At 39.3% G+C, this 25418-nt stretch overlaps 1 protein-coding gene across 1 annotated transcript in view; it reads right to left on the bottom strand.

Annotated features, from left to right (window-relative positions):
• SPRYD3 (SPRY domain containing 3) overlaps positions 1 to 25418 on the bottom strand; it is a 76431-nt gene that overhangs the window by 23272 nt on the left and 27741 nt on the right. The window contains exons 3-6 of the mRNA XM_053708327.1: positions 13989 to 14064; positions 10799 to 10923; positions 1013 to 1148; positions 706 to 894 (exon numbers count right to left, since the gene is read on the bottom strand). Of these exons, the coding sequence (XP_053564302.1) occupies positions 706 to 894; positions 1013 to 1148; positions 10799 to 10923; positions 13989 to 14064 (526 nt within the window). The remainder of the gene's footprint in view (positions 1 to 705; positions 895 to 1012; positions 1149 to 10798; positions 10924 to 13988; positions 14065 to 25418) is intronic.

The raw sequence follows: 25418 nt of genomic DNA, 5'->3' as shown, positions 1-25418 counted from the left end.
CACATTTATTAATACAGTTTACAAATTACATGAACAGGTGCGTCTGCATTTTTATTTGTGACACATGTTGTATGTATCTGAGCAAGCTATTTGTCTGGATAAAATTCAGATGAGATAAGAGTGAGTCATCTGGGATGCTTAGAAATCCAAGTCTGCTTCTTCACGCACATTGTGAAGTTAAAAAAACTGAGAACATGTCTAATCCTGGTCAGTGATAAAATGAGACGCTATATGGTCCCCTTCTTTGTTTATATTTTTCTATAAAATTATAATCTGAAATGAGCAATCACTTGTCTAGAAATATACTATCTATCTACATACCCACATGAACCAAGAAGCCTATTCATGAGAGCTATACAATTAGATCAAAAAAGGAGCCAGCATTTTCTGTGCTGCAGATGGGGAGACATAGAAAAACAATGTGAGATTGAAAGGGGAGCTGGTGGAGATAAAAAGCACTGCATGGCTGCACTGGGCCAGGTGAGCTCTATATGGTAAAATCCCCCCTTCTTTAGTTCTTCTTGTCAGTTATGGCAGCATGCTTTAATTACAGATGAATGACTGCTAATTCTGTATCTTTTACCACACGTAGAGAAAGGTTTAAGTTATAAACTAAGTAAGCAAATAGTAATAAAATCAAAATAAAGAGATGTTGATGTCAAATCTAAGTATTCTTGGCATTTTGTCCAATTATATGTTCCTTACTGTGCCAGACACTCTGACGTCATGCAACCTTCCCCACTCGTCCTCGTAGCTGTCCACCATCATTACGCTGTCGTCTTCCTCACTACTGATTTCTGCATTCAGATGGAGGCGCACTTCCTCACCAAGCGAGTGCATCCCAACTGCAGGGAAAAGACCATCTGGGGACAGAGGCATCACAGTGCTTCCTACCTGTAACAAGACAGACAGACATCTTAATTATTTCATTGTCCATCAAGACAGATGACTAATTGTCGTATAGGGGAAAAAAGGCAGCAAAACAGGATAAGAACATATAGTCTTCACTCACCCTCTTGCCGTTTTTGGTGAAGAAAATCTGAGCAGTTTGCACATGAAAGGAGCTAGGTTCAATACCGCAACCTATTCGGTCTCCAGAATTGCACTTTGTTCCAAATTGTCGTCCCTTTGTTCTTCCATTATACAGCCTGAGAGACACAAAGAAAAGTTACCTGCAAAAACAGCTCTGTAGCTTCCATACTAATGTTATATATAACCTGTTTAACTGCAGAACCGAATCTGATATCGTATTTTTTTATGGAGAAAATAATTAGCGTGTGGTACACAATCCCACTTCCATTTTCTTTTCCATTTTCATTAGATGACAGGGATGTGAAGAAAATCAATGAAAAATTGTGGAGAAAATCAATGAAAAATCCACAAGCATAAGGATGTGTGTGTGTATATATGTATATATATATATATTTTTTTTTTTTTTTTTTTAAGGCTGGGCGATATGGGCAAAAAAAAAAAAAAAAAACTATCGCGATTTTCTTATAAATGACTATAACACCTTCATTTTGCATTATAAAGTTTACTTAACACTACAGAATCTTAATGTACATGTTTCTCAATGTCCAATACACTCTTGGAGCATAAAAATACAAACCACAAAATAGTTAAAATAAAATTTGCTGCCTGTGATGTGATTAAATAGAAGCCACTAGCCAGTTATTAGGTCTTACGACACACAACATTGTCATGTTTTCTTGGACAGTCATTCTAACTGTGGACAGTGGTATGATTAACAAATGAAGAAGTGTAAGCCACATACACACAGACACACACATGTATATATATATATATATAATATTTTTTTTCTTCTTCTTTTTTTAAACATTTTAATTTGACTGAAAATGAGCCCTGCTCCTGTCCAGGAATCCATTACAGGCATATAGCAGTAGGGGTGGGGGGCTGCTCCTTTCAGAAATGCTGTGCCTTGCTGATATAAAATACATTGTAGAGTCAGTTAAGTTAACCCAGCAGCAGAGGGGACAGCAGTTTTAGCCTTTTTGGGAGCCGTGGGGTTAACTGCATCTATGTATTTAAGCCGTTTCTCAGAAAGCATGAGATTGTGTGGGAGGTTCCATAATGTTTACATACCCTAAGTTTCAGACTGCAGACGTCCCTAGGGGGAAATATAAGTGGCTTTCTCTGCTCTTCATTCCTGCATGGGCTCTGCTTTTAGATTTCTAGACTGATCGGCTGCTTATGAGAACAGAAAGTGAAAGTAAAAGAGCCATTTTACAAATGTGTGCTAAAAGAAACACTAGATGGAGCTGTTTTGCAAGAAATCACAAATAAATCAATGCATTACAGCCACTTCTAAAGGAATTTTTTATGTAGGAAAAAAATCGCGACTCCTCGCGGTTTTAAAATTGCGGCGATTAATCGCGGTTTTAAATCGCATATGCGATTAATCGTGCAGCCCTAATAAATATATATATAAATAAATAAATAAATAAAAAGCCCTTTATTTTCCAGTAAGGCCTTTCCTTTGTGAAGAGATGACAAAATAAAAAACAATGAATACATAGGTCAACATATTGGAGCTGTAGCAAAATTGCTAGCCATTACAGTGTTAGAATTCAAGTACCACAAATTCCACCCGGCCAATCAATGCCCGCTGGACACATAACCCATCATAATGTGGATCACCCAGCAGGCAGCATCTGTCAGTGCATTTTCACATCAGCAATGCTTTGCAATACTTGAGGTTGTGATGGCACTAGCATTGGGGTTTTACTTTGTGTACAGGTTTAACAAAATAACAACCCAACCTTTATGATCATGTTTGTGTTTACTGTGGAATCTGTTGGTACTCTACAAATAAATTATAATATTATTATTATATGCTCTTACCCAATAAGGAAGTTACATTTGTTCAGGCGTACTTTACAAGATCTTATAGTAATAGCAAGATGTATTTTAATCTCAAAAGATTAGTTACATGTTCATACGAGTTTTAAATGAAAAAAAAAGCAGGAAAATTGTAGCTTCCCCTTTCTGTTAAGGTAATTTTATTGTAGAAAACTGACTGTGCAGTAGCTCTTTTTTTTTGGTGGTGGGGTAAACGGTTTGCCTACTTAAATTGTTTCTGTGTGGCTTCATGATTTTGAAAACATTTCTCAAACCTGTAAGGTTAATATAAATACAAACAAATGTGCTACTTTACCTAAAGGAATATTTGCAAGCTTGGGTTGTTTTCATATGAACTCTAACACAACAACTTATTGAAAATATAAAAACACAAAGTAGTAGCGAGAACCCCAAGAAAGAAAGATAAAGAGTAATATCTACAAAAAAAAAAAAAAACACAACATTTAAGCTGCTAGTTTTCTAAGAAAAAACCCCCCAAAAAACATATTGTATAGAAAAACATACTATTAGACAGACAAGGTTCCACCTCTTCACGAGGTCCATGATGGTGTTATCTGTCTAATAGTCTGGCCAGACCTAGGAGAGTGAATTAACTACTTTTGTGGATCTTCAATTTTATGAAAGTATCCTTGTTTTTATGTAATAATTTATTATACTGTAACATTGTTTTTAAATACAATATGTTTTAACAAATATATTGTATTTCTATTGAGCAATATTGTTTGAGCACTGTCTTTTGTTTCTATTACAACAATTTATTAAAAAGAATAAAAAAAATGAATACTGCCTGCAGTGCATTTCCAACCCAAGCTGTGTAGACGAAGCACAAATCTTTTTGCAGTAGTATTGCATTTCATAATGACTTTTCTCACAGAAGTACATACTGTTAACCCATTATACACATGGGGGGGTTAAATGCTCCCTAGTGTAAATAAATCTACTTTTTGGACATTAAATACCCAGGGGAACAGAATCCAAAACCTCTGACTCCTGCCGTCGGGGATGCATTAAGTGCTCCTATAGCTGTACAAAAGGAATCAGGGACACCAAATTTCTTCAGAGCCTTGGACATATATTCCCATCTCACCCTGTCAAATGCTTTTTCTGCGTCTAGAGACCTGTCCCAGGAAAAAGCCCACATGATCTAGGTGTATGATGGATGGTAGGTGTCTCCCCAACCTGGCTGCCAACAGCTTCGCATATATTTTGCCATCCACATTAATGAGGGATATGGGTCTATAACTTGCACGGAGTGTTGGGTCTTTGTCTTCCTTGGGAATGGTAAGTATATTAGCCTCTAAAAATTTACCTAAGAAACTACCTTTTTTGGCTGATTTTTTTCTTCTTCTGTTGTAAAAGGATTTTTTAGGTCTGCGACAAAGTGGGGAGACAAAGATCTGCCAAAAACTGCTAAATGGTTGTGCCATTAGTCCATTATATAGGGATGTGTAGTACTCAGCAAATGCCTGCCCTATTGCTTTGGGGGAGTGAACTACACCTTTTGCCGTCAGTATCGCTGGAATTTGACTTTGCTGGGTTCGCTTTCTAAGTTTATGTGCAAATAATCTATCTGCTCTATTCCCTTTGTAGTAATATAGTTGCTTGAGTTTAAGAAGATTATCTTGCACTCTTATGGTTTCTGTTTTGTTAATTTCCTCCCATATAGCTTCAATCTGTTTGGTAATCAGGGGCCTGGGATCTTTTGTGTTTGTTGTTTCTAATATACGGAGCTCTCCATAGAGATTAGCGAACAGGTGCTTGTTTTGCGCATGTGTATACGCTGCTTTTTTCATGAAATGTCCCCTTAGGTAAACCTTGAGAGCAGCCCAGACTATTTCTAAGCTAATGTCTCCTGTGTCATTAAAGGGACAGTCCAGTCATAGGGCATGTCATTTTAAACGACTTTCCAATTTACTTTTATTACCAATTTTGCTTTGTTCTTTTGGTATTCTTAGTTGAAAGCTAAACCTAAGAGGTTCATATGCTAATTTCTTAGACCTTGAAGGCCGCCTCTAATCTAAATGCATTTTGATCATTTTTCACCACTAGAGGGCATTAGTTCACATGTTCCATATAGATAACATTGAGCTTATGTACGTGAATTTACCATGGAGTCAGCTCTGATTGGCTAAAATGCAAGTCTGTCAAAATAACCGAAATAAGGGGGAAGTCTGCAGAGGCTTATATACAAGGTAATTACAGAGGTAAAACGTGTATAATTATAACTGTGTTGGTTATGCAAAACTGGAGAATTGGTAATTAAGGGATTATCTATCTTTTAAAAGAACAAAAATTCTGGTGTTGACTGCCCCTTTAAGTATCAAATATTCCTGTATTACCTAAATAAGTTCGGGGATCTCCGTTTCTAACAGACATTGATCAGGAAGTCTCCAAGGTGATCTACTTTCAGAAGGTTGTAATAGGGAAAGGCTGGCACTGACCATGTCATGGTCTGACCAAGGGCAAATTCTAATGTGGGGGGTACCAAACTTGTCTAGTGTCCAAAAGTCGCAAAGGAGATAGTCAATACGTGCATAAGAAATGTGGGGTTAGAGAAGTGTGTATAATCCTTCTCTGATGGAGATAAGCATCGTCAAATATCATATAGGTTGTGCTGCGATCTGATGAGGCCCATAGTTTTTTTTTTATTTACTGCTGGGTCCCATATTAGATTAAAATAACTTCCAATTAATAGGTGTCCCCTCTTAAGTTTGTCAATTCATCTCAGGAGCGTCCGTAAAAAGGGCAACTGTCGAGTGTTAGGTACATATACAGACACTAGTGTGTATTGTATCCCGTTTAGAGTGCAAACAACAATTAGAAAGCGGCCGTCTGGGTCACGTTCTATATAATCAATATCACATTTAATACCTCTGTGGACCAGTATGGCGACTTCTCTTTTTTTCCAAAAAAAGAGGCCGTCTCATAGATTGGGTAGTAGGTAGAATTTTGGAGGAACTGGGAATCCCTCGCCCAATGGGTTTCTTGCAGAAAAAACAGATGTAATTTGTGTGCTAATAGGTAGCGGGATAGTAAGCTGCGTTTAATAGGGGAGTTGAGATCCTGTGCATTGAGGGTGGCTACAGTAATTGGAGGAGCCATTGATAGACATGGGCTGGGTATAAATAGAGGGTGAGAAATAAAAAAAAATAAAAAAAAAAAGGGAGAAGGGAGGAGTAGAGTGGAAGCAATAAAGGAGGTTTGTGGGAAGCACTGTATAAGGGTATATGTTTAACGTGTTAACTCCTCAACCTGTACTGCACTAGGGGTGTAGAATATCTGATATGGCATGGTTTTAACAGATGTGTATGATTAACCCTATCTCAATGAGTGGTCTCTCTATATTCAAGCAGGGAGAACACAATTAGTCATGTGGGGGGGAGAGACAGGCATATAAGGCCGAGCCCCTGTCAGTCTGGTATTGGAAAATACCAATTATGGGGTACTATATAAGTCATCAGCTGCACCTCACCGAGATTGTATTTCTGTGGTGTCTAGGTTTATGAAGTTCTGGGTTATGTATAGTATGTCTACTTCTATGGGCCTATGTGCTAGTTAGGCTGCTTAGTTTATGTAAGTTAAGTGGTGCAGCTTTATCTGGGCAAGTACTTCTTAATCATATACATGTTACTTACTTTATGACTTCACAACACATAAACATAATAAAAAAAGTAACATCAACTGCAGATCATAAACATTTTTCTGCCAACAACAGACTACTCATTCTTCTATCGACTGATTCGAGACCCATAGGAACGTTTATTCTAAAGTTTCTAGCCTCAATGTTACAAAATTAAGGTATATAAACTGCTATCTAGCATCAGAAGGGTACAATATACATAGGGCTAATTGATGATTTAGCTAAAGACATATAGTAATATTCTAACCTTCTCTAGAAGTTATAGTTAAGGTAGCTTACCTGTGATGTATTCTATTTCTATAGTGCCCTCTTAATTATTTAAATATTTAACACTCTGTTATGTTGCATCATACTAAACCAGTAATAATAATAATTGAGTAGATTAGTATATAACTCTTTCGGAGAGACTCACCCTCCCCCCTCTCCCGGCACCCAATTGGGATAGGGTAGAGTACCTGCAATGCTAGTTTGGTTATCTCCAGGGCACCAAGGGAGGGGGATAGGGGAGCAATGAATCTCTTACACACCAATCTAATGTATTGGTTGGAGGTGAGGGTTTTATAGTACCTGTGAATACTATACTGTAATAGTTTACATATGGGAAACATAATAGAATCTACAGGAATATGTAATCATATATATATTCATTCTTACGGTTCCATCTAAATAACAGTGTAGTCCATAGAACACAATGATACATAGTGATTTCTCACCCATCTTCACACCGTTGAGGAGCAGTGGGTGTCATCCTTAAAGAGGCATAGCACACAGTCACATTTAAAGGGATAGATAATCCCTTAATTACCAATTCCCCAGTTTTGCATAACCAACCCAGTTATAATTATACACGTTTTACCTCTGTAATTACCTTGTATCTAAGCCTCAGCAGACTGCCCCCTTATTTCAGTTCTTTTGACAGACTTGCATTTTAGCCAATCAAAGCTGTCTCCATGGTAAATTCACGTGCATGAGCTCAATGTTATCTATATGAAACACGTGAACTAATGCCCTCTAGTGGTGAAAAACTATCAAAATGCATTTAGATTAGAGGCAGCCTTCAAGGTCTAAGAAATTAGCATATGAACCTCCTAGGTTTAGCTTTCAATTAATAATACCAAGAGAACAAAGCAAAAATTGGTGATAAAAGTAAATGGGAAAGTCGTTTAAAATGACATGCCCTATTTCAAACATGAAAGTTTATTTTGGACTTGACTGTCCCTTTAAGTTTCCTAGGGGCCATGTTCCTGTTTTTAGGCAGCTAATCCTGTGGTTGGGATAGATGTTTCTGTACAGAAGGATTTGAGTCCATTGATAGGGAGTGTCTCTTAGAGTTGGTCATGGCTCTCTGTGGCAGGGGTTGCCATTCTGGTGCTGAAGCCCGTAGCAGTGAAAGGGTGCCAGAATCTGGGCAATCACCCTCTGCATCTTGCAAAAGAATCCCCCATCCATGCAAAAGGTCTTTAGCCTGTTGTGGGGAAGAGGCTACAAATTATTGTCCATCTTTAGTGATGAATAGCCGTACAGGGAACCCCCATCTGTATTTGATGGCCTTATCTCTTAGTATTTTGGTGAAGGCGTGATAATTCCTACGTAGTTGCAGGGTATGGGGTGAGAGGTCTGGAAAAATTTGCAAGCCTGCAAAAACTCTGTCCTTGGTGAGGGCTCGTAGGAACTTCTCTCGGAAGGAATAATAATGAAGGCGGGCGTTAACATCTCTGGGCTTGTCTCCCTCCGCAGCTCGTCGTCGCAGGACCCGATGTACTCGGTCTATTAGGGCTCGTTTATCTACGATGCGGCCTACCACAATCACAAACAGCTCATGCAGATAATTCTCCAGATCCTGAGGGAGCACCGTTTCAGGAATGGCCTTTTTACGGATGTTATTGCCGCATTTCCTGACCTCTAAATCAGCAAGTTTAGCTTCCACATCAGTTAGTTGTGCAGTCAAGTTCTGAGAGTAGCTTAGTAGATTAGTTTGGTCCACCATCAGATCCTCCTGTTTACGCTCAAGCGCGTCAGTGTGCTCGCCAATCGTGGCAATATCTCGTCAGCATGAGCACTATAAAAAATTTTGGATAGGGAATCATGATGGGAAGCTAGTAATGACTTGATGGAGTCTACTAAGTTGTTTGAGAGATTGTCAGACTGTAATAGTTGATTAGAAGCTTTTGTCAATGCTGCACCAATCTGTGTTTCAGTTAAGCTTCCACTATCTGAGCCTTCATCCTCAGAATAGGATTGAGCAGTTGTATTTGATTGATTGAAGTGATCTGCTACTGTGCGTTTGGGAGTAGAATGGGTCTTTTGCTTTCTCTTTAATGCTTGTGACATTTTTCTTCTATGTAAGGTAGATAGCATCCAGTCATCAAGTATAGAGTAGAGCGTGTTGCGAATAGTTAGGTGACTGACAGGGGTCAGGGCTGTCAGCTGCTTAATACATGTTAGCGGGCTTTAGGCCTGTTGGGTTATAAGAAAGTGTCTCAAGGCAGATTATAGCAACAGTCCTCTCTCAATGGGATGTACCCATGTAGGGCAGTAAAAGGATAGGGTATTTGGTTGATATCAACTAGGGACGTGTATAGGGGGAGGGGTGAGAGAGTCCTGTGGCCTCAGAACAGGGTATTCACCAATATGTAAAACGCTGAGGTTACTGGCGTAGGTTTGTTATATTTCTTATAAATAAAGCTTTCACCAGGAGTAGGTATTGTAGGTATTTTGTCCTCAGTGGGTCTGGCTTAAGATTCCTGGGAGGCTATAACTTGTTGTGGGGGAGGGTAGTCAGTTTGATATAAGTTATAGTTGTAAGCAGGCACTGTAAGCTATGTCTGCGTAGTTGTGAAACAGGCTGCACACTTAGTAAGTGTATAAAATGGCGGTTTGCGCCACTATTTATAAGGCCTGTTTACCAGAGGGATGCTTGCTTATGCCTCACAAAAATGCTATGTTCTTTCTCCCTTAATACCTAGATCCGGATGTCCCAGTGTCCCTTAGCTTACCAGTATCTCTCTGTCTCGATAAGCAGCAGATGTCCCTCTTGGTAAATATTTGCTCTCAGGTGAGAATGGTAGGATCAATTTTTCAGGCTGTTTTGGCAAGCTGGGGAAGTTAAGATGCTGTAAACGTTAGTGCGCAGCGTGACGCAGTAATTCTCAGGGCCAATACCAGCCTACAGAGCCCTCCGGGAGTGATCTCGCCGGCAGTCTCTTACTACTGTGCTGTGCTGATACTTTGCACTAAATGGGGTAGTTATTTTAGTACCGGTTAGATGGTAGCGGGTAAGCCAGCAGTAAGCTGGACAGTCTCGGCAGCTCCCAACTGGTATTGAGCCCTCCTGTCACAGTTTCTTTCCGGGAGAATCTCTATCCATGCTGCCTAGTCTTTGCACTTGTTTTGCCCAAGCAGTGTTGTTAAAACTGGTTGTTTTTTTAGCCACTAAACTTATGTAATTGAGCTGTTCTAGCTGGAGCTGAACCGAAACACGTCTTCCTAGCTCGGCTAGCCCCCTACAGTAATTTTTAATGAGCACAGGGACAACTATTTTTCAACAAACCAACACATTTTAAAATACCCTCTTTTAGACACAAACAATTAAAAAATGACTCTTCTGGTAGATATTTCTACAGATGTTGTGGCATACTGGCCATTGCAAAACAAATGCTATTAAATCTTCATCTGTGAAAAGATTGGGGGTTTCTTTCAGTACATTCATAAAAACAGCATGGTGATACATATATTTATGCACACAGGTACATTAATAGCTGGAAAATTATTAGTGAATTGGTGATATCATTTTCACATATGTAAATCTGAAGAGAAAAAATCTTTTTTCTAACTCAGTAGGTGATCTTTGTAAAACTTAATGTGCTGTTCACTGTGCAGAAGCACAATATGGGTACTAAGTGATATTGCTTCTTACTAGCAATATCCATGGAATCAGCAATTTGTTTTTTTAAATTTATGTTTACTTTGTTAACTTTAAATATTCAGTTTTATAGTTTGCCACGTTAAACAGGTCAGTATTGCAAAATGTACATTATCTAAAGATTTAGAGCATTCCACATCTGCATTAATATTTTTGAGCTATTCATAAAAAATAAATATGTGACCAATCCATTATAAAACACTTTTTTTCCATTGGTTCTGCCATGATTTTTTTGATTTATTTGATCAATTCTTACAACATCCTTATCTCCTCCAAAAAACACAAGAAATGCCTGATTCTTACAGCTAACAAAATTGTACAGAACCTACAAGGGGGGGAAGAGATACATTACTTACTTGCCATCATCAGCATGGTAAGCCACAGAGTCCGGCAGCCAACCTGGTTGATGGTCCAGACTGTAATACTGAGGTACTAAACCAACAGCAATCGTCCCACGTACACCACGGTCCACAATAGACACCTGTAATGACAGCAAACAATTATTGCACTGAACTGCAGGAAAATATCAAGTCAATCACCCTCAGTAGATATTTAGGCAGAAACAATACATATGTGTTTTGGCATTGTTCTTGCAAAATATTATTACTGCAATTACAGTATGCAACTAAAGCAAAATGCAGTAACCCTTTTCAAAATCCTTTTTCATACTATTTAGTACACGGTCATAGAAAGCAACAATAGAATTGTGTTAAACCTATAAATACATTTGTCCATAATGTGTGATCAATTATTGTTAACATAGGAAACAAAAAGGTACAGGAACAAAAAAGAAATTATGCTTTGAAAAAGTATTTTAAAATATATTGGTTGTATTGTAAAGACTGATGATACTATGCTTAAAGAGATAGTCTAGTCAAAATCATAATTCAGATAGAGCAGGCAATTTTAAGCAAAATTCTAATTTACTTAAATTAGCAATTAGAAAGTTGCATGCTCTATCTGAATCATGAAAGTTTAATTTCGACTAGACTATCCCTTTAATAACCTCAACTTTTCTGATTTGAGGAGATCTTTCCCTGTCAGCAAAGAAGCCGTTGTCTCTATCAGCCATTACAACTTTTTTCAATAACATTTTTGCATGACAAACACACACACATACATATATATATAATTTATTTATTTAATATTTTTTAATTTTTTTAAATTCAGTGCTCCTTTAAATCTTGAAATTAAACTTTCAGAATTCAGATAGAGCATGCAATTTTAAACAACTTTTCAATTTACTTCCATTAACATAATGTGCACAGTATTTTTATATTTACACTTTTTTGAGTCCCCAGCTCCTATTGAACATGTGCAAGAATTCACAGAATATACGTATATGCATTTGTGATTGGCCGATGGCTGTCACATGGTACAGGGGGAGTGGAAATAGACATAACTGAAATTTGTCAGAAAAAAAAAGTATCAGATATAGACAGAAGTCTTAAAAGGACAGTAAATGTAAAAATAATGTTATATAATTGTCGGAGTGCGCTACATTCAGTTCAATAGCGTGAGTGGACGCGCTGTGATTAGACTGCGAGCCCGCAAACCGCTTTTGAAAAAGAAGACCTGATCAGGAGAGCCTGCAGTGGAGAACAGGTAAGTGCAACTTTGAGGGCTAAAAGCTATAATATCTTTTGAATTTAAAGCCGTCGCTATGTGCAGAATTGTGTAACATTATTTTTTACATTTGCTGTCCCTTTAAAATTCCTGCTTGCTCCTGTGTAATGGGTGTTTTCATATACAGAGGAGGGGGGAGGAGGTCTGTTCTTGCTGCTTTCTCAGCCCCTTTCAATGGATTTCTCTTTATAGTAGTGTCTATTACATTCAGTTATATGCAAATTGGTGTATACTGTCATTTTAGCCCTGCAGAGGATTAAAGGGACAGTCTACGTAAGAATTTTTATTGATTAAAAAAAAAAATGATAATCCCTTTGTTACCAATTTCCCAGTTTTGAATAACCAACACGGTAACATTAATATAGTTTTTACCTCTGTGATTACCTTGTATCTAAACTTCTGCAGACTATTTCAGTTCTTTTGACAGACATGCATTTTAGCCAATCAGTTCTGACTCCTAGGTAACTCCAAGGGAGTGAGCACAAGGTTATATGTTATATGGCACACATGAACTAGCACTGTCTAGCTGTAAAAAAAAACTGTCAAAATGCACTAAGATAAGAGGTGGCATTCAAGGGCTTAGAAATTAGCATATGAGCCTAGCTAAATTTAGCTTTCAACAAAGAATACCAAGAGAACAAAGCATAGTATGTTCCAGCATGTAAAAACATAGTACAAGCAACTGGCTAAAAAACTCAATGATTGAGTATAACTTATATGTTTGAGTGTCAATCAAGCTAAAAAATATGGCACGTTAAGAAATGAATGTCAATCTTTAAAGAAAAACAAGATCAAGTAGAAAGCATGACCTAAACATCATTGGGGTCACAAGTCGGCAGTAAATAGCAGCCTCTGAAGTGCATGCTCAGCTAAATGATAAAAGAAGTACAAAACATTTCAGCATCACTTGTCCAAAGATTATGTGAAGCTCACCAAACGGAAGAATTTCTGCAAAGAAGCCTTTGGCAAGAGCTTACAAAAGGGGAAGAGATACATCTGGGCCAAAGTACAATGAAACTGAAAGATTGAGGAATGAAATCGGTGTTTAAACACCAGGTACAGAAACAAAGTATAAGCAGGAGGAGACAGTGTCACAGCCTTGCTTTGCTAGTGGCAGCCACATTGGTTCAGCTTGCCAAAGAGTGCCAGTTTGACCAATGCATACTTTGAGGCACACTGCTCTGAGGCCTGGGTATTGAGTAGGGGTGTGCATACAGATACATTTTTAGCATCCAAATGTGAAAGAAAGTGGACGTTTATGCCATTCGGCTCTTTTCAGAGCCGTATTTATTCTTGTGAAAGTGCAACATACTAACATCACAAATCCAGGTCTTAGTTTGTTAAATGTGGGCGTCTAAAGAGCCAAACGGCACCAGCGGCCGTCTTATTGCGGATTTGGATGCTACCAAAGCATCTGAATGTACATCTCTTGTACTGAGACAGTTTGTCTGTACTCTGGCTGGGAGAATAATTTACGCTGACTTCTGTGTATAACCCCATATGGTGTCTTGACCTGCCTTTGAATCTTGACTGTGCTGTGCCTGTGCTTGCTCTGACCTAACTTCTGTTAACTGTGCCTGAATTCCTGTATATTATCTTGCTTGATTAGAAGGCTTTGCTTGCTGAACTGTGCTCTCAGCAATCCAAAATAGTTTATGCCAGGTTTGCAGTGCCTCTTGTTCCAATTATCCTGCCAGCCATTTACTTGACTGAGTTGATATATTCTGATTGATCTGCATCCTACTTTGACTATCTAATATTCAGTCTATAGCTAAAGTGCCCTCCTTTACTTCCTGCATCAAGTACTATATGTATTTGACTCTACCCTCTTCCACTACATAGCCAGTGGGTCTAATACTAAGATTACACAAGTGCATTGATGAAATATAACAAGATGGGGAGAAGTGATAAACAGATTACCTCAAAGTAGTTATTTTCTTTGCTTAATGGACGAGGAGCCACGTAGCAACCAACCTCCCCAGAATTCCCGTGATAGCTACAAAATAGAGAAAGACATGAGAAATGTATACATTGTAACATAATGAATCAAAGTAGCTTTACAAACATGTATATAACCCGTAATATCATCAAAAACAGAATTTATGCTTAACTGATAAATTTCTTTCTCTTGTGATGTATCGAGTCCACGGATTCATCCATACTTGTGGGATATTCTCCTTCCCAACAGGAAGTGGCAAAGAGAGCACCCACAGCAGAGCTGTCTATATAGCTCCTCCCTTAGCTCCACCCCCCCCCCAGCCATTCGACAGAAGGCTAGGAAGAAAATGGAGAAACTATAGGGTGCAGAGGTGACTGAAGTTTTTCAAATAAAAATATACTACCTGTCTTAAACAGACAGGGCGGGCCGTGGACTCGATACATCACAAGAGAAACAAATTTATCAGGTAAGCATAAATTCTGTTTTCTCTTGTAAGATGTATCGAGTCCACGGATTCATCCATACTTGTGGGATACCAATACCAAAGCTTTAGGACACGGATGAAGGGAGGGACAAGACAGGTACCTTAAACGGAAGGCACCACTGCTTGTAGAACTTTTCTCCCAAAAATAGCCTCCGAAGAAGCAAAAGTATCGAATTTGTAAAATTTGGAAAAAGTATGACGCGAAGACCAAGTCGCCGCCTTACAAATCTGCTGGCCAGCAGTCTCATAAGCCAAACGGATGATGCTTTTCAGCCAAAAAGAAAGAGAGAGGTAGCCGTAGCCTTTTGAACTCTCTGCTTACCAGAATAGACAACAAACAATGAAGATGTTTGACGGAAATCTTTGGTTGCTTGTAAGTAGAACTTTAAAGCACGAACTACATCAAGATTGTGCAACAGACGTTCCTTCTTTGAAGAAGGATTAAGACACAGCGATGGAACAACAATTTCCTGATTGATATTCCTATTAGAAACAACCTTAGGAAGGAATCCAGGTTTGGTACGTAAAACCACCTTATCTGCATCGAAAACAAGATAAGGTGAGTCACACTGTAAAGCAGATAACTCAGAAACTCTTCGAGCCGAAGAGATAGCTACTAAAAACAGAACTTTCCAAGATAGAAGCTTAATATCTATGGAATGCATAGGTTCAAACGGAACCCCTTGAAGAACTTTAAGAACTAAGTTTAAGCTCCATCGCGGAGCAACAGGTTTGAATACAGGCTTGATTCTGACTAAAGCCTGACTAAACGCTTGAACATCTGGGACATCTGCCAGACGCTTGTGTAAAAGAATAATAGACAATGCAGAAATTTGTCCTTTTAAGGAGCTAGCTGATAATCCCTTCTCCAATCCTTCTTGGAGAAAAGACAATATTCTAAGAATCCTAATCTTACTCCATGAGTAACTCTTGGATTCACACCAATAAAAATATTTGCGCCAAATCTTATGATAGATTTTCCTGGTGACAGGCTTTCTAGTTTGAATCAGGGTATCAATGACCGACTCAGAGAAACCACGCTTTGATAAAAAAAGGCGTTCAATTACCAAGCAGTCAGACGCAGAGAAATTAGATTTGGATGCTTGAAAGGACCTTGGATTAGAAGGTCCTGCCTCATTGGCAGAGTCCACGGTGGAACCGATGACATGTCCACTAGGTCTGCATACCAAGTCCTGCGTGGCCACGCAGGTGCTATCAGAATCACCGAAGCTCTCTCCTGCTTGATTCTGGCAACCAGACGTGGGAGGAGAGGAAACGGTGGAAATACATAGGCCAGATTGAAGGACCAGGGCACTGCTAGAGCATCTATCAGTACCGCCTGGGGATCCCGGGACCTGGACCCGTAATGAGGAAGTTTGGCGTTCTGCCGGGACGCCATCAGATCCAATTCTGGTGTGCCTCATAGCTGAGTCAGCTGGGCAAATACCTCCGGATGGAGCTCCCACTCCCTCGGATGAAAAGTCTGACGGCTTAGGAAATCCGCCTCCCAGTTCTCTACCCCTGGGATATGGATTGCTGAGAGATGGCAAGAGCAATCCTCCGCCCATCGGATTATTTTGGTTACCTCCATCATAGCTAGAGAACTCCGTGTTCCTCCTTGATGATTGATATAAGCTACAGTGGTGATGTCCGACTGAAATCTGATGAATTTGGATGCAGCTAGCTGAGGCCACGCCTGAAGCGCATTGAATATCGCTCTCAGTTCTAGAATGTTTATCGGGAGGAGAGTTTCCTCCCGAGACCATAAGCCCTGTGCTTTCAGGGAGTTCCAGACTGCACCCCAGCCTAGCAGGCTGGCATCTGTCAATACTATGAGCCACTCTGGCCTGCGGAAACACATTCCCTGAGACAGGTGGTCCTGAGACAACCACCAGAGAAGAGAGTCTCTGGTCTCCTGGTCCAGATGCAGTTGAGAAGGTAAATCTGCATAAACCCCATTCCACTGTTTGAGCATGCATAGTTGCAGTGGTCTGAGGTGTAGGCGGGCAAAACGAACTATGTCCATTGCCGCTACCATGAGTCCGATTACCTCCATACACTGAGCCACTGATGGCCGAGGAATGGAATGAAGAGCTCGGCAAGTGGTTAAGAGTTTTGATTTTCTGACCTCCGTCAGAAATATTTTCATTTCTACCAAGTCTATCAGAGTCCCTAGGAAGGAAACTCTTGTGAGAGGGAAGAGAGAACTCTTTTTTTTGTTCACCTTCCACCCGTGAGATCTCCCAAAAGCCAACACGATGTCCGTGTGAGACTTGGCTAGCTGGAAAGTCAACGCCTGAATTAAGATGTCGTCTAGATAAGGCGCCACTGCTATGCCCCGCGGTCTTAGAACCGCCAAAAGGGACCCTAGCACCTTTGTGAAAATTCTGGGAGCTGTGGCCAACCCGAATGGAAGGGCCACAAACTGGTAATGCCTGTCCAGAAAGGCGAATCTCAGGAATTGATGATGATCTCTGTGAATAGGGATGTGTAGATACGCATCCTTTAAGTCCTCAGTAGTCTTATATTGACCCTCCTGGATAAACGGTAGAATAGTCCACATAGTCTCCATCTTGAATGATGGTACTCTGAGGAATTTGTTTAGAATTTTGAGATCCAAGATTTGTCTGAAAGTTCCCTCTTTTTTGGGAACCACAAACAGGTTTGAGTAAAACCCTAGCCCTTGTTCCGCTTTTGGAACTGGGCGGATCACTCCCATGGTATGTAGGTCTTCTACACAGCGTAAGAACGCCTCTCTCTTTGTTTGGTTTGCAGACAATTGAGAAATGTGAAATCTCCCCCTTGGGGGGGGGGGGAGTCTTTGAAGTCCAGAAGATATCCCTGGGACACAATTTCTAAAGCCCAGGAATCGTGGACATCTCTTGCCCAAGCCTGAGCGAAGAGAGAGAGTCTGCCCCCTACTAGATCCGGTCCCGGATCGGGGGCTACCCCTTCATGCTGTCTTAGAGGCAGCTGCAGGCTTCTTGGCCTGTTTACCCTTGTTCCAAGCCTGGTTAGGTCTCCAGACTGACTTGGATTGGGCAAAATTCCCCTCTTGCTTTGCAGCAGGGGAAGCTGAAGCGGGACCACCCTTGAATTTCCGAAAGGAACGAAAATTATTTTGTTTGGTCCTCATTTTATTTGTTTTATCCTGAGGGAGGGCATGGCCTTTCCCTCCAGTGATGTCTGAAATAATCTCTTTCAGTTCAGGCCTGAATAGGGTCTTTCCTTTGAAAGGGATGTTCAAAAGTTTAGATTTTGATGATACATCAGCAGACCAGGACTTAAGCCATAACGCCCTGCTTGCTAAAATGGCAAAACCTGAATTATTTGCCGCTAATTTAGCCAGTTGGAAAGCGGCATCTGTAATGAAAGAATTAGCCAACTTAAGGGCCTTAATTCTATCCATAATATCTTCTAATGGAGTCTGCATCTGAAGAGCCTCGATCCAGAAAGCAGCTGCAGTAGTTACAGGAACAATGCACGCAATAGGTTGGAGAAGAAAACCTTGATGAACAAAAATTTTCTTCAGGAGACCCTCTAATTTTGTATCCATAGGATCTTTGAAAGCACAACTGTCTTCGATAGGTATAGTTGTACGCTTAGCAAGAGTAGAAATAGCTCCCTCCACCTTAAGAACCGTCTGCCACAAGTCCCGCATGGTGTCAGATATGGGAAACATTTTCTTAAAAACAGGAGGGGGAGCGAACGGAATACCTGGTTTATCCCACTCCTTAGTAACAATATTCACAATCCTCTTAGGGACTGGAAAAATATCAGTGTAAACAGGAACCTCTAAGTATTTGTCCATTTTACACAATTTCTCTGGAACCACTATAGGGTCACAATCATCTAGAGTCGCTAATACCTCCCTGAGCAATAAGCAGAGGTGTTCAAGCTTAAATTTAAAGGCCGTCATAACAGAATCTGTCTGAGGGAGCGTCTTTCCTGAATCAGAAATTTCTCCCTCAGATAACAAATCCCTTACCCCTACTTCAAAACATTGTGAGGGTATATCGGATACGGCTACTAAAGCGTCAGACGGCTCAGCACTTGTTCTTAACCCAGAGCTGTCACGCTTTCCTTGTAAACCAGGCAGTTTAGAAAAAACCTCTGTGAGGGTTTTATTCATAACTGTGGCCATGTCTTGTAAAGTAAATGAATTCGACGCACTAGAGGTACTTGGCGTCACTTGTGCGGGCGTTACTGGTTGTGACACTTGGGGAGAGCTAGATGTCAAACACTCATTTCCTTCTGTCTGAGAATCATCTATTGCTATATTTTTAAGTTCTAAAATATGCTCTTTATAATTTATAAACATATCAGTGCAAGTGGGACACATTCTAAGAGGGGGTTCCACAATGGCTTCTAAACACATTGAACAAGGATTGTCCTTGATGTCAGACATGTTAAATAGGCTAGTAATGAAACAAGCAAGCTTGGAAAACACTTTAATCAAAGCAAATAATACTTAGAAAAAAACGGTACTGTGCCTTTAAGAGAAAAAAAGATGCACAAACTCTGCAAAACAGTGTAAAAAAGCAGTAAACTTTACAACATTTTTACAGTAGCATCATAAAGCCTTAGTAAGATTGCACAGCTAGACAAATAAACGATAAACCCCTTAATGTAAAAACCGGATTGACAACACATCAAAAACCGGTAAAAAAACGTTCAGCACCTTGCCACAGCTATGCTGTGGAGCCTACCTTGATTTGTGGGGGAAAAAACTTATTTTAAGCCCTCAAACACAGCAGGACCCTCTGGAGAAGCAGCTGGAAGTCTCTGAGTAAAAGAAACTGCGCAACTGAGGCGCGAAAATAGGCCCCTCCCACCTCACTTGATGTTATGGGGCCTAAAAGAAACACACCAGAGTGTTTCTAAACTATCCATGTGGGTTAATAACCCTTAAATAAGCCACAATGACCCCTTAAAGTCCCTCAAAAAACTATATGTTTGCAATAAAAAAACGTTTTATCCTAACAATGTCACCAGTAACCAATGAGCCCTTTATGCAAGCTGGGATTCCTACTAAGTGTCTGAATACAGCTTACCCTTCCCTCATGGGGATATTGCCAGCCTTTTCTAGAATTATCACAGTCTGTCTAGAAAAAAAATAGACTGAACATACCTCAAAGCAGCTTAGCATGTAAACCGTTCCCCCAACTGAAGTTTTCCTGTACTCTTCAGCCCTTGTGAGAACAGCAGTGGATCTTAGTTACAAAGTGCTAAGATCATTATCCTCCTTGCAGAAATCTTCATCCCTTTTCTGCCAGAGAGTGAATAGTACACACCGGTACCATTTAAAATAACAAACTTTTGCTTGAGAAAATAAAAACTAACATTTTTGTCACCACACTCACTTTACCCTTCCTAGCAGTTAAGCAGGCAAAGAGAATGACTGGGGGGTGGAGCTAAGGGAGGAGCTATATAGACAGCTCTGCTGTGGGTGCTCTCTTTGCCACTTCCTGTTAGGAAGGAGAATATCTCACAAGTATGGACTCGATACATCTTACAAGAGAAATGCATCACAGTAACAAAAGCAAAAAGTACTAACAAATTACATATTTTTTAACTACAATGTCCATTTAAAATAGAATTGGCAGTAAGGAAGAAGTTAATGCAGACAGGTAATAGGGCAAGAAGGGAACAATCAGTCTAATCTATATAAGCCAAAAACAGAATCTTCATAAAGTACTATTTTAGATAGGCCTCAAAGTTGAAGCAAGTCTTGATTTAACCCCTTAGCGACCACCACATACACTGTACATCGCTGGGCATTGAGGGTTTTTCAGGCTGTAATAACACGGGTCTCTCTGCCAGTAGCAAGACTGTACTATTATGACCTCCATCCCTCCTGCAGGCCTACTGAAATAGCGCCGTTTTAACGCTGGTGGTGAGACCAGGCTATCAAAAAAAAATGCCCCATTAAAAGACCAGCGATGTCTGGTGTTGAGCACAACAGGATCAGTCAGAATGAGCGAAAAATTTAAATCAATTTAAAAATGATTTATAATTAATATATAAAGGTTAACTGTGTTCAAAATTTGAGAAAAAGGAAGGCTTTATCAGTTTATTAACATAAATTAAAAAATAATATATATCTTAAAAAAATTATTGGAAGCGTTAGTTTTCTCTGAACAAACGTAATTATAATAAGTAGAAATAAACAGACAGAAATATATAGTTAAATATAAAGATAGATTCATAGTTATACATTTAATAATCCCATAATTAAACACGTTTACCATTATTTTGTTTTATGCTAATAAAGCATATTTTTTTTTTTAAAAAAAGCTTAGTCCCTTGTTCATCTTATATAATTATAACAAATCAAAATTTGATGTCCATTTTTATGTATGATTAATATATATATTATTTAAAAATTTTAAGCAATTCATTTTGTAAATAGTCATTACATGTAAGAATTTAAATGGTTACCCTGTAAAAAAAATTTTTATGAAACTGATAATATCCTCATCTGTAATTATAATTTGTCACATTACATGTTCTTTGCAAGTAAAATTTAAGCCTAAAAATATTTATTTAAATATTGGGGCATTTAAATTAAATGACCAAAATCCTTTTTATGAAACTAAAGTCACTAGTAATTTATTATGAATGTGCTAAGGATTGGAATTAGTAATACAGCCTAGTTTTGACAATCTATAACAAAAAAAAAAAAATTATATATATATTTTAACATTATTTATAGACAATTATTTGAGACTTTTGTAATTCCCTTTTTCATCGTTTTAGAATCATAACACTTACAACTATAACCACAAAAATATAAATAATTATATAGCCAAAAAAATGATGTTCCTTTACATACAAATACAATATTATATAGTGCAAATAATGTCTGCATTAGTGTGAAATTAATTTGTTTCGCTAAAAAATTTGTTTACATAGACAAGAATTCTCTAAATAATTATTATAAAATGTAAAACTTATGTTCAGTGGTGAAATCAACATTATAAAATACACAATACATATATTTGAATTCTATTCCGTAGTAAGACACTTATTGGCACAAATCCAAGTAAACAATGAATCGCACTAGAATGAACAATTCAATGTTTACTTTGGCGTGACCAGGGTAAACTGAGAATCAACACACAAGTGCTTAATTCTCAAGCACGCGCAAAATGTGTGACAACATGAAACACTCCTGATTGGCCGAGCGTGTAGAAAGATGCGCATGCGTGTACAGCTCTCACAGTGGAAAGGCTGTGGAACGATTTACAGTTTGATTGGATGCGCAAGGAAAATAAAAAAAGAAGTGTGACTGCAGGGGGCTGGAGGATGCTCACAATTGAGGAATACATAAAAATGTATAATTATGAAAAAAATTCTAATATATATTATATAGTTTAAATTTGTATGTGAGGTTATTGAGACCCATAGATTAAAAGACCACTCTCAGTGTAGTAGAATTACATAATTAACAAATGCATAATAAAAAGACAATGTAATAACACCTACTCTGAATTTCAAATGAGCAGTAAAAAAACATTCTGGCTAATTTATTTTTTCTCCCATTTTCCGACCCCCTGCATCATGTGACAGACATCAGCCAATCACAGACTAGTATACGTATAGCCTGTGCACATGCTCAGTAAGATCTTGTTCCCCAGAAAGTGTGCATATAAAAAGACTGTGCAAAAATTTATAATGAAAGTAAATTGGAAAGTGTCTAAAACTGCATGCTTTATCTGAATCATAAAAGTTTATTTTGACTTGAGTGTCACTTTAAGTTAAAATAAGGACAGGACAGGGGGGCGGAGCTTCGCCGTGCTGGATCATGGACGCATTGTGACTGAGCTCCGGAGCTGTTGGGCCCTATTAGGCATTAATCTGGCATCTATATAAGTTAATGTGGCCATAATTGTTCATAACATCAGCCCTTAACTAGCTGGCCTTTATATTGGGCTCAATTACGGGCATAGAGGAGTTTGACAGAGGAGCGGAGGGCTGTTTGGACAGAAGCCGCGGCTGCCATCTTGCCGACCAGGAGCGCTCTCATTCCTACGGACCTGCTGCTTGGTTCTATCTATACAGAAACCCGTGATAAACATCACATCTACCTTGTTACCAGCGGGTGTTCTGATCCCCGACACCGTGTATGTTCTACAGCTGGGGGCGTGATATACGGAACAGCATAGGAGATCCGGACTCATTCCTGCAAGCCACGTGGAAAACGCAGGTATCGTAGTTACTCACGCAGTAATATAGCCATAACACAGAGGCATCAAGTGGTTCCCTGGGAGCTATATTGGGACAGCTGACTTTACTATTTCTGATTGGGACATTGGGTTTATAACCTCTCCACACGAGCTGTTACTGAGGCCTTTAGGGGTAGCAGATCCTCCCAGAACTTATTGCTTGTTACTGACATGCACAAGTACTATTTACTGCAAGATAACGCTCCTTTTGCCGTGTGTGGCTACTCCATCAAACCTCTTAATTAACCAACAGAATACTATCTTTAGCTACTTCATCATACCTTCACGGTTCATAATCCTCTGAATTGAAGGCAGGGATTATTTTCTAATACACGATCCTTTACCTGTATCACTTTCAATCCTAGTATGGCAAGCAAAAAAGGTAACAAGCCTGAAAAACAGAATAAACTACACCAGTTGGGGCCATCAGTCTCATCCTTTTTTCAACCGCAAGAAGCAGTAGGCCTAGACACTATGCAATCCCTGGATTCAACCCCAGCTAATTCAGCCCCTGTTAATGTACAGGATCCTCTGCAATCCATTCAATCTCAGATTGCTAGCCTCCCTTCTAAATCTGACATAGAATCTATTAAAAAATTCATAAAGGAAGAAATTAAGGACCTAAATAAAGACCTTAATGATTTGGGTTCTAGGATGGAATTTCTGGAGGAGGGCCAGGACCACCTTAACAATATGGTTAGCTCAAACTCCCAACAATTGTCTGTTCATGATTCCATGCTTCAGAATCTAAATGACAAGATAGAGGACCTCGAAAATCGAGGGTGGAGGAACAATTTGCGACTAAGAGGGATACCCGAGGAGGTCTCTCAAGATCAACTCGGGGCCTATGTTACTGAACTTTTCCATTCTCTCCTTCCTCAATCACCAACTCTACAAAATGAAGACATAGAAAGAATCCATAGAGCCCTCAGACCACCCGCCAGGCCTCCTGCTCCCCCCAGAGATGTTATTCTCAGATTTCTAAAATATACCACCAAGGAGAAGATTTGGCAGGCTGCAAGAACCAGGCGGTCAATCCAATTTCGCAGCCACTCTTTGCAGGTTTTCCTAGACCTATGCCCCCAAACAATCCAACGCAGGAGAGAGGTTCGCTTTATAACCAAGGTCCTTCAGGAAAAGAACATTAGATATCGTTGGGGTTTCCCTTTCAGCCTAATTATTTCATTTAACGCAGGCCAAGTTGTTTACAAAAGTTTCTCAGACCTAGATGACATTTCTAAGAAACTCAACCTTTCTTTTGACCCACCACCTGAAAAGATTATAGACTTCCCTACCCGGATGGACCAGTCAGAAGAAGGGACATCAAGAGACCAAAGACCGACCTGGTCGAAAGTGTTACCTAAGAGACGCAAAACAGGCCCGACCTCATCCACTGCAGATTCCTAAGTCTTCTAGCAACCCTTTTTGAGAGTTGCTGTCAAGCTAGTATTTTAACAGAGGACATTTCGACTACAGGCCTATATTTCTAAGAGCAGTCCTCCCCTGAGTTGCTCCAGTGGTATTGTATGAACACTTAACATTATTGTCTATATATGTAGGCTTTTGTTTTCTCGCTCTTACATGCCCGATTGAGTTCTATTTCATTTTCACTAGAATGCCATGCTTTCAGTCATTTTATTTTTGATTGCCATAAAAGGTTACCCAACATCATTCCACCCCCCTGAATGGTGTATTTTCAGACCCTTCTGCGCACCACTTGTTATTGTAAAAGTTCATATTTTTATTTATGTTTATGGGTTTTTCTGTTATGGTCTACTCAATTTGTGCTTACCAGAAGTGCTTTACCAGTTTTTGAATGTGTTAATGTATTGTGTACCAGCACGATTTCATATTCAAACGTTTCTATACTATGTCCATTTGTATGTAACTATGTCTATTCTCAGGGGTATACCTTTTATTTTCACTATAAGTCTTCACGGATGGTATGCAAACGTATGTTTAATTACCTGCTTACTACTCTTACCTCACTGCCCCAGAATTTCCCGGTAAGAGGACATTGTTACTCGTTAGATAGGACTACATTCTTACATATTTTTTCGGCCCACAAAAGCCTAATTTCTACCATTTCCACTAACTATGGCTGAACACCCCAGGTCTATTAAATTACTGCCCCACAATGTTAAGGGACTTAATATTCCCCAAAAGAGATCCAAGCCCTGAGAGATTATAAAAGACTCAAATGTGATATTATCCTTCTTCAAGAAACCCATTTTAAGAGGGGCAGAGAACCTCTGCAGTCTCTCAGGAAATTTGGCCAGGTGTACCTTTACTCACATTCCACAAAACATAATGGAGTAGGAATTTTAATCCATAAACAGATCCCTTTCCATCTTACTAATATTTTCAAGGATAGAGAGGGTAGATTAGTTGTGATCACTGGCCGACTTTTCAATAAAGTCATCACTATCGCCAATATTTACGCTCCCAATTCCTGTCCTGCTCAGTTTTTTCTCCAATCCTGCAACATAATTTCCGAACTCACTACGGGCAGTTTGATTATGAGGGGTGACTTTAACCTATCTTTTGACCCTAACTTAGACTGTTCAACAGGAACATCCTCTTTACCCCAGAAAACGTTAAAACTAATTAAGTCCCACATATCAAAACTAAACGTCCATGATGCCTGGAGAGTTTACCACCCACTAGTAAAAGATTTTTCGTTTTATTCTTATCCCCAT

This window comes from Bombina bombina, chromosome 3 (genome assembly GCF_027579735.1).
Source record: "Bombina bombina isolate aBomBom1 chromosome 3, aBomBom1.pri, whole genome shotgun sequence".
Taxonomy (NCBI): Eukaryota; Metazoa; Chordata; class Amphibia; order Anura; family Bombinatoridae; genus Bombina; species Bombina bombina.
This window is presented reverse-complemented; position numbering and strand designations above follow the sequence as displayed.